This window comes from Alligator sinensis, unplaced genomic scaffold (assembly GCF_000455745.1).
Source record: "Alligator sinensis unplaced genomic scaffold, ASM45574v1 scaffold281_1, whole genome shotgun sequence".
Lineage (NCBI taxonomy): Eukaryota > Metazoa > Chordata > Crocodylia > Alligatoridae > Alligator > Alligator sinensis.
Window position 1 is genome coordinate 477,159 of NW_005842306.1, and position 14,774 is coordinate 491,932.

The following is a 14,774-nucleotide window of genomic DNA, read 5'->3' on the forward strand; positions in this document are numbered from 1 at the left end:
AAAGGGGGGCCACGGCGAGCCCCGAAGAGGGGGAGCGCCATATCGAGAAGCCCAAGACGGGCGTAGCGAGCCCGGCCGTAGGCTAGTGCAGCAACACCCCTCAGACAGAGGCAAGGTGCTGCGGTTGCCCCCGAGGGGACGGGGAGTAGTGGCATGGTGAGCCTGGATCAGAGAGGGCACCTGTGCGGTTGGCCTGAAGGACCGGAGACCCGCTAGAGGGTCCCTGAGCGGGACCACACTTTTAGAGAAGGCCCAGAGTGGGCTTGATGAGCGTCCCAGCGAGGAGCTGGGTATTGGAGAGAGCCCGGAGTGGGCTAGATTACAGGAGAGGACCCGAGGAAGCGGGCGTGTATTTTGACAGACCAACGTCTGGTACATCAGCGAGGCTTGGGGCGTGGTATTGGGGGCTGGTAGGAGCCACGCGCAGCCCATAAGGCTAGGGTGCCTGGGGAGCACCCGTCATACCGGGAGACCACAGGAGTCCGGAAGAACCGCGGGGACAGAGGTCCCAAGTAGCCGTGCCCAGGGAGTCATAGGCAGCCTCCCAACCTTATATTTACCAGCAAGACGTGGTGGGCGAGAATAAGAGGGTGCCTTGGGCCGGCCTTGACACGGAGCGAGGGACCTCGAGGAGATCACGGCCCTCCTGCCAGACCCTGCCGTGACAGTGACATTATCGACTATGCTGGCCAAAAAAAGCCGATTGCTGATAATATCAATTTTCCTTTTATTGGTGCTGATCCAATATGGACTGATATATCGGCGCACCTCTACTAGATACTGCTACAACTTACATGCAGTGAATGGCTATCATTATCATGGAATACTCGCTTTTCAACTAGGTGTCCCACGTACGTAATGAAGCATCTAATACGCATTTTGCCTAATGTATCTGAAAGGCTACTATATTATTTGCACACAATCTATGATTAATTAACATGATCAAATATAACTTTTATTTGTAAACCTTATGTGAACTTTACATTATTTGCCTGTAATTCAGACAGTTGAAAGAAATGGGATCAGATAAAAATTAACTAAACAAAACTATGCACTATATTTAGTAAAACTTTTGAATCTACTGCATTCCTCAGTTGTTTTTTTTTTTTTTCAAACAGAGCATTTAGCACCACCCAATGGTGAAGTTCTACCACAAATTTAAGTAATTTGATCTATTTTTTTCATTATTTCACATTCAGAAACATGCCTTATGCCCAGTACTAAAATGACGCATTGGTATTAACTGTCAATTTTCACATAGGTAAGTTTGAAAAGTACTCTTTGCTTCATAATCCAGTGTCTATATTCATCATACTAAAGTTTTAAACTGCATTTTGATAGTAATAAAACTATAAATTGAAATCTAAGCAGTTTAAGGCATCAGGCATATAGAAAGTAGCACGAAATATGTAAGCATCTTTATAGTAGCAGTTTTGTACATGAAGAATCGCGTAACTATGTTCAAAACCTGTATTTTCATTATCTTAGCATGAACATTCTGTAGGTATGGTTACATACACTTTGGAGGGTTTAAAAGTTACATCTGGACTTGAAAGTGTAATTCTTAACATTAAAAATTGTTAGTTTTTTCTTTTCCTTTTTTTTAGTTATCGTTTACTTTTAAGCCAGACAATGTATGTGATCAACGTGTGTGTGTGTTTTTTTGTTTTGTTTTGTTTGTTTTTTTTGTTTTTTTTTGTTTGTTTTTTTTTGAAGTTAGCTTTTAATTAATTTATTTTGAAATACCTGACATTATAAACACATGCCTTGCATGTCTGGGATGAAATCTTGAAACTTCTAAATTGAGTGGAAAAATTTCCATGGCTTTCAATAGAGTTAAGACTATACACACACACACCTACACCTCTCTAAGCTTTGTATAGCTTAGGTGACTAATGAACTTTTATTAATTTCTACTAAAAATAATACATTGAGAGAGTTATTCTTCAGCAGGAAAAATTTGCCCTGCTCCGTGTCATAACCAGAGAGTCCAAATGGGCATTAAAAGTCTGGTCCTTAATTTTTTTTAAACAGTGTGCGTGTGCATGTCTTGCTCCACCATAAACAGTCTCAGTGACTTTTACACCATTTTTACTTCATTTAATTTATAAGAAAAATCTTAAATCTCCACACTACACCCTTATATAATTTGCAGTGACCCAACAGAATGTGAAATGGTTTAGAGTAGTGATTCTCAACTTGGGTACAACGACACCTGGAGATGCCTTGAGATCCTTTCAAGGGTGCTGCAGGGTGCCACACAATGTTTGCACTGTTAGGGGTACAAACATGATTCACAGGATAAATTCTGAGGGTGATTATACATGTGCTCTGAGAATGTGTGGTGGGGGAGGGATTTTAATTAGAGAGGCTCTAAGAGCCGGTTGAATTAAAGTGCCTGGAATATCTCATGTATCAGCATCCCCACACTTAAAAACAGTGGCAGGGGTGCTTTATCTAAAGCTTGTCAAACGAGCTTTAGATAAAGCTCCTCCCACCATAGTTTCACCACCATTTGTAAGCACAGGGATGCTGATGCACAAGACTCTGGAGTATGCTGGAGCGTGGCAATTACCATGCTCCAGCAGACTCAATTAATTGTTGCTCGTGTATAGGTGCCCTGAGATTCCATAAAGGATTCCAAAGTGTAAAAACATTCTGCTATGTTGTAGTCTTTTTTTAGTTCTTTGCAACAGAAGAATTTCCCTATTATTATTTTTTGTAGTGTGTGTACAAACAAAAACAAACAAAACAAACAAAACAAAAAAACCAAGAGTTGGCACTTTCTGATGCATGCCTCAAATCTAAAAAGGTTGAGAACCACTGGTTTAGAGAGAGAATCTCTGAATTTGTAGCCATACAAATTAAGAAATCAGTTGAAAGAAAAGTTATTAAGATGATAATTTCATGTAGACTCAAAGGCCAGGTACAGAATTTAACCAGTATAAGTGATGGGAAACTGGTCTATACCCATAACAGAACAAGTCCGGCATTCATAGACTCATTTAAAAATGGCAGAACCTAGTCTCAGATTTGCCCCTCCACCAAAGGGTGAATGTGTGTTCTGTTAACTACCAATCTAAATTATGCTGCTTACAGAAAAGTGTAACTTAAGATTGATTCCATTTCAGGTTTTTTGAATGTCTATACCTAGCCAAAGATACTTATTAAGTTATTTTTTTCCAGTCTAAACAAATTTTGTCATTGAATTCCCTCCTCTTAGTCATCAAAACATCAACTGCCATACACCTTACACCTAGTCCTGCTTTAACTGATTTTATAAAAAAATACAGAGCAATTTACATTTGCTTTTAACATTAAATCTAGCCCAGAGAGTTCAATTCTGATCTTTCATTAAAGAGGGGGGATAAAGAAAAAACAGAATGTTTAAAACTGTATATGAAATCATATGTTGCTCTGTTTATTTTTCCAGATGAGTATATATGGCATCTGGATTTTGTGGTGTAACTGTATTGATTCTTTTGGCAAATATATTCAGTCTTTAGCACATTTATCCATGGCTTTACTCTATCTTTTGATTTACTGTAGCTTTTAGCCATGATACTTTAAGATTAAGATAGTCCTTAGAATACAGGTTTACTTTATTGATTTCAGTTGGGGGTATTAACAGAATAAATTGCTACTCACATAGTGTGGTAAAATCTGGTCCTATGCAATTGGAATTAGGTAAAAAATAATCTTATGAATTGCAGTCCAAGAGGATAGCCAACTTAAATTTGAGCGAGAAAGGCTTGAGGCAGTGGCCTTAGAGAAGAGTATAATACAAATATCATATCATTTTAACAAATACAAAAAATTAATACATGTATTACTTGCCAATGCCGCAGCATGACACATCTTGATCACTATGTTTTGCTATACCTTACAGTCAGGACTACAATTTATGACATTGTCCTTCATGATGTGAAAAATATACAACGAAGTACTTTTTCCAGCTATTCAGTGTTAAAACGTGGGTGTTATATATCAATGAAAAAAAGCATGATACCCTACCTTTTACTTCAGCAATGAAATGCCGCACTAGAAGACTTTGTTCTTTCCACACCCATTCTGTTATATTCTGCCATGTGAGAGACCTAATCTTGATTTCACTGGAAGTAGGACTAGGCCCAACAGACTTAGAAACTAACAATGTAAAGCCAAGTGTGAATACACAGTGAAACCTGTTGAAGACAGAATTGCACCAGAACAGGAAAAAGTTCCAGCTTAGATGGGTTACTGTCTTACAAGAGGAGCAGAGCTGTTCTCTCCTGCTGGCACCCTAATAGCCTGCCTACCAGTTGGGGAGTGCAACCCCCTGCCCAGTACCACCAATCACTAGAATGGGAGGACCAGGGAGGGCAGAGGGTACCACCAATCACTAGAATGGGAGGACCAGGGAGGGCAGAGGGTGGGGGAGATGGAGAGGAGGTTAGGGTGGCATGGAGGACTAAGCTCTCATTCAGCTGGCTATATCTGCCTGCAGGTCAGGTCCCCATCTCCTCTCTCTCTCTCTCTCTCTCTCACACACTTTTCTTGTGGAGCTGGGCCTCCCTCTAACCAACAGCAGAGGTTAATGGGGCGCAGCAGGTCTACACTGCCCAATCAGATCCTGCTGCCATTTGCAGGGAACTCCGTCACCCTTACCTCCATGCAATCAGCCACGGCAGAGGTAGTTTGCAGGCTGTTCTTTCCCCATTGCTGCAGCTTGAGCAGCAACAGAGATCTGGCAGCACCAGCAAGCAGGGGCAGCTTGCAGGTTGGCACATCCCTGCTGCCAAAAAAGCACCACAGGACAGTGAAACCAGTCAAAGAAGGAAACAGTAAAAGCTAGAAACCTGCCTTTCTTTCCATTTCCCCATCAGACAGTTTCCAACTTATACAGACTGAATATCCTGAATTCCCACTAAGGCATACTAGGACAGAAATTTTCTGGCTTGAGTAGGTTTCTGGCTTTTACAGTTTCTGAGACACTTTTCACTGTATTTAATATGTCTCAAAATAAAACTAACAACAAAATAGTATATCAAGAAGCACAGAATAAAATACTAAAAATAGTAATATTTACTTTACCCAATATTGATGTTAAAGAAGTCCATACATGTTTGTTATATAACAAAAGAAGAATTTTAAGCAATTACAGCAATCAAGCATTAGCTACTTCATATACCAAACACAAAACCTTAAATGAAACATCCTTAAGGGCCGCTGCCTCAAGCCAGCATTGGCTATATATAATCATTCACTTGTGTTCCATGTCTCCAAAATAACAGCAATGAAGAACACAAAAAGCAGCTTTTTCAAAAAATTTCAAGGCATGATTAACAATATATATCTTTTCTTTTTATAATAATAGGGATTGTTGCATTCTTTCTTACTGTAACATAAGATGTACCATAAAAAACGTCTGTGGTTTTCAAATAGCTCAGCTTTACTTCAGTCTGATAACTCGTTTTATACACATACTTGCAATGAACTCTACCCTTTAAAAAAAATCCCTGAAAAGATTTGTTTTTAAATAATTGCCCCTACAGTGACATGTTAAATATTTAATGCAGAAAGATAAGAGGGTCTTTCAACACACTAGTTACTCCTGAGTCATTCCACTCATATGTCCTCCACCCCATTTTAATTATCAGCCAAAGTGTTGTGAACAGATCTCAAGAAGTGCTCCTTCCTCTCTATTTGGCATTGGTGAGGCCACAGCTGGAGTACTGTGTCCAGTTCTGGGCACTGCACTTCAGGAAGGATGTGGATAAGCTCAAAAGGGGACAGAGAAGGGCCACTTGTATGATTAGGGGCCTGGAGAATAGGCCTGATAAGGAGAGACTCCGGGAACTGGGCTTGTTCAGTCTGAGCAAAAGACTAAGAGGTGACTTGATAGCTGCCTACAAGTATGTCAAGGGTGAGCACCAAGATCTAGGGGAGCAACAGTTCAGAAAGGCACTCCTTGGTAGGACGAGGACCAATGGGCACAAGCTAATTAAACAAAAAGTTAGGTTGGACATAAGGAAAACGTTCTGTAAGGGTATCTAGAATCTGGAACATGCTCCCAGCAGAGGTGGTGCAGTTGCCATCCTTGGAGGTGTTCAAGAGGAGGCTGGATAAACACCTTGTTGAGCTTGTTTGAGGCCAATATAACCTCCTGCTCAGGGCAGAGGGCTGGACTTGATGATTTTACAGGTCCCTTCCGGTCCTTTGATTCTATGATACTCTGAAGATGCGACTGATTCCTGCTCTGCTGTGATAGTCACCTTTAACTAATCTACAAATAGATTCCAAAAGGTATCAAATAGACATACTATATACTTGAACATGACACACACCTTTTTTTTTACTGAAAGTTAGCTACTGAAAATTGAGGTTCATGTCATAAATGAGGAAATGTAGGGGGCAGAAGGCTTGATTCTGCAGGAGCCTAACTGTCCCTCTTTAAGCTGGGTGGGCAGCCAGCAGTTCCTACCAACTCAGCTGAGGGCCTGCTCGGCTGGAGCACAAGGCTGGGCAGTTCGGCTCCAGAAGAATCGGGCCTTTAGCAGACATTGCTGGCTGAGATGGTACTACCTGGCCTCTCTTCAACTGGGTAGGCCCTGAGTTGGCTGAGTGGGATCTCAGGTACTACTAGATGCCCAACCAGTGTAAAGAGGGGTCGGGCACTTCAGCTGCAACAGTATGTCACTGTTAGCCTATTTCTGAACTGCCTGGCTTCTCTGCTCTTATCAAGTGAAGCTGGGTGAACAGCCAGAAACACATGCCCAGCCCCTCTATTTGAGTGAGGAGGACCCTCAGCTGATTCCACAGGTGCTGCTGGCTAGGATCAGATGCTCAGCTGACCTGGCAGGTGCTGCTGACTTCCTACCCAGCTCAGTTCGAGAAGAGAAGAGGTGCCAAGCAGTCTGGCTCATCCAGGAGCACCTGCCCCATTGTGCAGCTATGGGGGTTAACTGAGCAGCCACAGGATTTTGCTCACCCCCTTCTGCAGTTATCTGTTTTCCTTGTGAAATTCTATACTTGCTGGAATTTTCAAGAAAAGATCTTTTTTTCTTCATTCTGTTTCCCAAAAGCAAGATATGTGCATTATTCAGGGGGGAGAGTATGCAAGAAAACATGGGAAATTCATTAATGCTCAATATAATGCATACTACTATTACTGCAACATTTTTATTAATTTTTGGTGGGGGGAGGAAGTTAGGAATGAACTATATAGAGAACTATATTAGTTCAAAGAAAAGTCCATTTTCATAACACTAGAATGTAATCTTGGGACTCGGATTGTGTGACGAGTCACAAAGAGCAGCAGACATTTCCAAATCATTCAAAACGTGCAGTCGAAGTGAACAGAAGAGATGCCTCTCCTAAAATATGAATTCCTTAAATACTTTTGAATTATGAGGGCATATTTAGAATGAAAAGTTTCCAAATTACCCAAGTCACCTTTGTAAATTAAACTTTTGGCTTGTAAGATATTTTTAGACTTAATTTTTTTTCCTACAGTCCCTTGTGATAGCTCTGAAATCCTCCTCTCAGTTTCCAAGTCAGAATAATGCAAAAGTGAGTATTTCTGGACTTCTAAAGAGACATCGTAGGCTACCAATTGTTTTTCCACATTTCATACTACTTAAGCAGACTGTACAGTATATTCAAAACACAGAAACATCCCTTTTCCTTGAATGTTTTCTTATACATACAAGGATACTCTTGATATTCAAGTGTTGATGCTTGTTGCCTTTGCTTTGAAACATAACTTACCATTCTAGAACAATTTTCACTCAGTTCAAATACATAAATAAGACTGTTATATAAGGATGAGAACTGAGATCTTCCTGTTAGACTTACCTGAAGGCTTCAATTATGATTCTTTTGGGTAATTTTGGAGCAACTGAATCGAAGGCCTTTTTGAAATCTTCCAAAGTCAGAAATCCTCTACCTTTTTCAATGAGAAAAAAATAAAGACGTTAAAAAGTTTTATACCTGCTCAAAAACTAAATATTAAATATATTTATATGTCTATGCAGTAGATTCAGAGGCTCTAAATGCATTCTTTGAAGTTGTTATTGTAATTGCAAACCAAATATTTTAAGAAAGTACCAGCATGCATATAGAGGGGTTAGAATAAGGAACAATCCAAAAGTGATTTTTGTACTGGCAATTCACTGCCTACTACTAAGAACTTTATTCAAAGAAACAGCAACAGCCATATTTATCTTATTTTATAATGAATTAGTTTTTAAAAACAGATTCATACCAGGGAAGCTTTCAAATAGAGACTTTAAAATATAACAAGTTATTTTCAACGTTTCAGCTTTTCTTGCCATATTTCCTAATTAACAACTGCTCTCCAGTTGTATTTAAATGAATTTTCCCTTCACAACTCATTTGAAGTCCACATCTGAATATGTAACATTAGGACATCATCTAAGAGAAAAGAATGTCCATTTACAATTCCTAATCCCATTGAAAAAGAAGGCTAACTCAAACAGGATTGGCATCTCTGCACGTGTCTCTTCCCTTTTGGAAGTACTAAATCACAGCACAGTAACAGCCCATACTGCACCATATGTGTAGTGCAGTTATTTTAGCAGCTACTTCGCTGTAGTGGCGCACTATACTTAGGGAGCATGTTGGTATGGCCAAGTAGCTGCGGGTCATATGTAGATGCCTGTGGATACTATGTCACTGTAATACGTTGCTATGGTGACATAGCGTCACGTGTAGATGCGCCCAGTGAGAAGCAAAGTGGAGATATCATGGGCAAAACCCAGATATAATGGGCAAAATTAAGTGCTGTTGCACTTAGTCTCTTGCGGGGAAGGTGACTTCTAAAGCTACTACATGCAGTTCAGAGGAAAAGGCTACAGAGGATGCTTGACTGGCTCTTTCCTATACTTCATACTCCACTCACTTTGTGAATCATGCTCCTGTTTCAACTGAAGTAGGAAGATAGTGTAGAAAAGGATCGTGGGTATATTATATGCCCACTGCCTTGCTGGTTCTCAAGCTCTTTTCTTTGATAAGGAGAAGAAAAGGAGGAATCTATCCATCAGAAAAGAAGAACCACCACACCTAGCACTGGAATGAACCAGAGAACATCTTTCTGCTTTAGCTCTCACCCATGGGTCAGTTAGGAGAGGGATAAAAGATCCATATCCACCTTTTGGAGAAAAACTTGCAAAGTAAGTGGCATGGGTGCATGAGTGGAATAGAAGACCAGTATATGAGGGAGCACCTGTAAGCAGAGTGAAGCTCACCACTGCATAAAGGTAGTTACAGTGGGCAGCACATATGAAAAGTTAAAGAACTTTCTTCATCAGCTAGAGAGCATCCAGTGAAATACATACACCCCTGTAACCTGCTACTGGCCTCAACTGCCTCCTGTCCCTGCCTCTGTTAATCAGCTACCTGTAATGCTATCATTAACTTACTTCACTTGTGCAGTGCCCTAAATATTCCCAAGCGCATTTTATTTTGCATTAATGCTGTATTTTGTACATTTGCTCCAAAATCTCTTAAATATTCCATGGGGAAGAAGCACTTACATTGCATGTCAAAAGCTGTGAATATCTGTCTTATTTCACTATGATACAACTGAGCCGACTTCTTTGTAGTCATAAGGTTTAAAAACTCTTCAAGTAACACACCTAGGAAGATGAAAAATGTGAATACACCTGCCCCATGAAAATAATATCAGTTTTATTTCCCCCTGCAAATATGCACAAATCTGGCAATATAACATTTGATTATATTAAGTTATATGAGAAAAACGTGGAAACAATAGTTTTCTGAAGTGAAAGGTTATTTGGAAATATTCTAATAGAAGTTGATAATATTCAGTCTAATTTTAAATTCTATTTCCATTTAGCGTTTTTTCTTCTACCGTTCTTTAGCATAAATCTTCTGTATATTTTTTTCATTTATTTCATTCTTGTTAGTTGCCAAATGTAGTTCTTTGGGCTAGGAGAGCAGATCAAAGAGTCTTGCCAAAGTCAATAACACTTGCATTCCATGGATAAAGATGTAGAGGATATTACATAAATAATATATCTGGCCCCATTCCTAGCACTCTGTGATCTCTCTGAAATGCTCTATAGCCTCAGGTATGGTTTCCTAGGAGTCTCCTAATAAAAGTACACGGCTACACTGTATTGGTTCTGCCACTTAAAGAAAATGTAAAACTCATTTTTTAAAATAAATTTACCTGATTTTTTTTTCAATTGGCTAAAAAGGACTTGGAATACAAACCTATTTTCTAAATTCTACCCTAATTAACTATATGGTATTTCTGAAAGGGCAAAGGGTTTTTTACTATGTAAATACTAAATCCTAGGTTTTAAAACATAAATCTCCACCAAAATAATTTCAATTCACAATTCCCACATAAGTCTAATCCTTCTCCTCATAGTACTACACACAGCTGAAATAATTTTTGAAGGACAATGTCACTGTATTCTCCAGGGATTTTCTAAACAAAACAACATAACAAGAGCTCTGTGCTTTCCTTTTCTTACAACTTTTCTGTAACCTAACCTTCTTATAGTGGCTTAGAAATATAGGTCCTTCAGCTCCATCTGCTGTCTCAATTCAAACTTTAAACTATGAGCATACAAGTTCCCAATGCTTCTTTCATTGTTACTTTATGAAAGCATCACACATTAAAAAACTATTAATTCTCAATTTCTAGCATTACAAAGACATGCTGTTTTTAAATACTGAGCTTTTTATAAGCATTTTTTTAACAGAGGTTGTCAAATCGCACTAAACTTGCTTGCACAAGCAATGCAATCAGATAACTATGAAAGTGAAACCTTAAAAAAAGCAAGACAGACTGCCATTCCTTTATGTTTTTCTGTTTCAGAGTAACATACCTGACAAGAAGAATAAAACGCACACTTTTCCTTTCATGGAATTACTCCTGAAGTACAGTGCCACCCATTCATTGTTCTTTTAGTGATAGCAATTTATCTGCTACTATTAAAGTGCACAGAGTTTCTTCTCTACATCAAAAGGCATCCTTCTAGGTAAAATAAATCTCCAACTAATACCTGGACATATAAAAAGCCATGTGAGTGTCACTACAGTGTTTTGTTTGTTTGTTGGTCAGGTGTACCCATTTCCACACAAAAATCCAAGTAAAGAACTAATTCCCTATTTGCTTCTAGATTAAGACTCGCAGAGAAGATTCTACTACTCCTTATCTCCCCAACCACCAAATGATGGAACAGCATTAAACAGACACTGTCAAATAATGATAATAATTTACCAATGCAAATTTTGCTTACTTCCTGAATTTCTATCAGTTGGGATAATGAAAATAAACCAGTTAGTTTTATTTTTTCTCTATAGCCAGCTTCTAGCCAGCAGACTGAGTCAACTCATTTGTTGTTAATTTAGATCAAGTTTTTTAAATGTCTATATAAGCTACGTTTTATATACCAGAAATCATGAATAAGAAGAGTACAAAAAATTGAAAAATGTATTTGAATGGTACCTGAATTTTTTTGTTGTAAAGAAGCCATCACTGAATCTACTTCCACCTGGAACAGAAAAAATATAGCAGGCAATGCAAGGCACCTTTCTTGTACTAGTGATGAATTTGGACCATTATATGTATTTCAGTTTATACTAACTGCACTTAACTTCAATTCTGGTCTTGTAACTGTAGAACAGATTATCCCGTAAAGTATTCTGTTAAGCAATGTAGATTATTTTTTCAAAAATACAACCTAAACCTATATCAGTCCTAAGACCCATACTTGCAAGTGAATAGGCCAACTGACTAAAAGAACTATTTGTGTATAAAGTTCAGTATTTATGTATGTGTGTTGTGGGTACTGTGCCCAAATTAGCCATTTCCTTTAAACAAAGGAGAAAGTTGCTCTTTCAACAGTCAATCTTGAAACAAATCATTTCTAAAAGGATGTTTCCTTGGAACGTATATGCTAAAACATCAGAATGAGGTACAAATAAGAATGTAAGGTATTTTTTTAAACATGAGGACAAACTGGAGAAAATCTTCTGGGATCTCCCATTTTCTACCTCCATTCTTAAAGTTCCCATGTGAAGACCTAGGGGATCTAGGTACAACTACTGCAATCCAGCTCAATTTTATGAATTGGCCATGTCTTACAACAACCTTTTATTGTGTTTTGATTTATATACAGGGGAGTGGCACCTGCCCATCTGACTTGGACTAGATTCACTAATGTTTGAAAAGGTGTGCCTGAGCAACTTAATGGACATAATAAATGAGGTGGCCAAACTGAGAAAATTGATTCTATATGGTTGGGCTGGTAACTAAGCAACATATCACCTGGTTAGGTCTGATTGCCTATGAAACTGAACAGGACCAGCTGCCAAGCAGTGGTTACAAATGACATAATTCCTATGCAGAAATTTTTTTTTTCCCTAGAAAAATAGACCGGAGATATGACACACAGCCTCATTATAAGAGTCTAAAGTTACTCTGCAAAAAATAGTCAACTGCATCCTGAGGTAACTGTTTGCTTAATGCAAACAGGCTATCACTGGCTTGCCCATCACCTGGTGGCAACAGCCTACTTACAGGAGTACGGAGCTGTGTCCTACAAGAGTAAAATCTGTGATAAATGACTGTAATAACTGTTGCTGTTACAATTATTATTATTATTATTATAACTCCTAATTTGGTTTGGGAGTTATAAAAGGAAGTACTTCTTACTGGCCATTCTGGCAGAGAGAGCAGAAGACAAACTTCGTATCTTGAAGCAGCAGCTATATGTAGGAAGGGAACTGAGAAAGGAGAGGCAAAAGCCTCCCCAACATAGTCCCAGATACCTCCCGACGAGCCCCGATACTTACCACAGAGGCGGAGACAAGTGGCAGCTTCAGAGAAATGCCGGTGCAGGCTCGGCAGTTCTGGAGCTGCCTGAGCCTGCGAATTGGCGAGCCCCGGGGGCGGGGCCTCGGAGGAATGTGGGCTGCTCAAAGAGCAGCTGGAAGAAGAGTCAGCTGGGCAGAGGGAGAGGTGTGGCATGCTAGTCGGGAGACGCAGGCAGCCACGGCCCCGATCACAGGGAAAGAAGCCCTAGTGTTAGCCGGGAAAGCCTGGCTCACGGAGCAAGGAATCCGGGCTCTGTGAGCCAAGGGTCACCAGAGAGCTACAGCAGAGAGAAGCAGTTCTCTATGACAGGTCCGAGTGGAGCCTCCACAACAGCAGAGCACTCAGGTACTGCGACCGGGGAGGGATGAGCGACAGCTGAGTCCCGCGGGTAGCCCGGTGAAGAGGGAAGAGCTGGCAGCAGCTGCATCAGAGCCCTATGGGGAAGTTGCAAGTACCACCAGGTGGTGAGAACAGGAGTGATTAGCTCCTAGTCAGAGGGATCCTATGAGCCAGTATCCTAGGCGCCCGTCAGCAGACGCCCAATACCTTTTGTTTTGTTGAGAGTTATTCTAAGTTACTGTTATCCCAGGCTGGGGCAGGTTTAGTTTGCCCAAAGGTGATCCGGAGGCCAGGGATTGACCCGGGAAAAAATGATGGCTGGAAGGACCCAACCCAGGTAGAGGCAGGTAGCATGGATGAGAAGAGATCGTTCCAAGGAAGACTGCAGGGAGCAGCATCTTCCCAGGCCACAGATGTGGTAAGGGTGGGGTAAAGGGGAGGTTTGGAGCCCCATGAAGAAAGACCAGGGTCTAGCCCCCTTTTGGACCACCGACGGGGACTGCCTCCCGATCAATCAACATCAAAGACATAGCAGGTGAGTAGGGGCAGCACCCGTAACCGTCTAGGTGGCCCCAGGGTGCGGTCTCACCCTGATATCGCTAGGGAACAAGACACCGACCCAAGAAGGACCGAAGCCTTACAACACCTACCAGCGACAGGAACCGTAGAGGATTCTAAACTAGTCTCAAAGAACGATCCAGAGTGCTAGAGAAACTGAGCTAAGAAAAAGTATATAGGAGGTTTGTTCTTTTTACTTAAATCTAGGTATCACAAGAGATAAAGAAAGGAAAACAAAATTATGTCAGGAATTTGAACTATCACATGTCACTGGAAAGGTAAACTGTAAACCACAGACCATCATAAGGTATGGTGTCTGGAAAAGAAACTGAGCTACCCAAGTGTCTGCAGTACATCTGGTGCACAAGTAGGTAACAAGCAAACTTTATGTCCAGGAAGTGTGCCACAAAAGCCAGAGAGGTAATTAGTCATGTTAGTCTGAAGTCAGCAGAAGGCAGGGCACAGTTGCACCTTATAAACTAATTAATTCAGAGATGCATAAGTTTTGTTGCTTAGAAAAGATCTGTGAATCTCTGAATTTGTTAAGTCTATATGGCACAACTGTGCCCTGCCCTCTACATAAGCCAAAGAAAGAGCTAGTGCTGGAGGCTAATAAGTCTTAGGAAGATTAGACTGAATAGGTTCAATATACTGAGACCCCAATAGACAAAAAGGAGAGCTCAATACAGGATCCAACACCCTATATGTTAAGAATGCTTCTATCAGCCAATATGCTGGATGAATCTTCCTCTGAGACCCATTTACTTTGCTGTTTGTAGAGGCCAGGAGGATGTGGTTGAGAACAATGACTGGTGGTGTATCATCTATAGATTGATTGGGATGCTTTTGTTACACCATTGCTTATTTAAAGGTGTTTTATCCCCAGCTTGTAACTTAATAAGCTGAATTGGCATATTAATGACAGTTTAACTGCAACAGTTTGACTATTAAGGAGACTCTTTCTAGAGCATTTTAATCAGCCCAGATGACTGGGGGTGGGGAGGGAAGGGAGAAGGGAAAG

General features: G+C 40.3%; 1 protein-coding gene across 6 annotated transcripts in view; it reads right to left on the reverse strand.

Moving 5' to 3' along the window:
- The window catches only part of EFCAB11 (EF-hand calcium binding domain 11), a 135,913-nt gene that overhangs the window by 111,210 nt on the left and 9,929 nt on the right, over window positions 1-14,774 (reverse strand). For 3 of the 6 annotated variants that reach the window (XR_003095165.1, XR_003095166.1, XM_014522128.2), the window contains exons 3-5: window positions 11,486-11,531; window positions 9,537-9,638; window positions 7,837-7,927 (exon numbers count right to left, since the gene is read on the reverse strand). Coding sequence is in view for 4 of the 6 variants with exons in the window: in XM_014522128.2 (XP_014377614.1) it covers window positions 7,837-7,927; window positions 9,537-9,638; window positions 11,486-11,531 (239 nt within the window). In the remaining 2 variants the exon portion in view is untranslated. Of the gene's footprint in view, window positions 1-4,446; window positions 4,775-6,190; window positions 6,266-7,836; window positions 7,928-9,536; window positions 9,639-11,485; window positions 11,532-14,774 lie in introns of those variants that run through there. The other 3 variants (XM_025209750.1, XM_025209751.1, XM_014522130.1) reach the window with 2 other exon arrangements.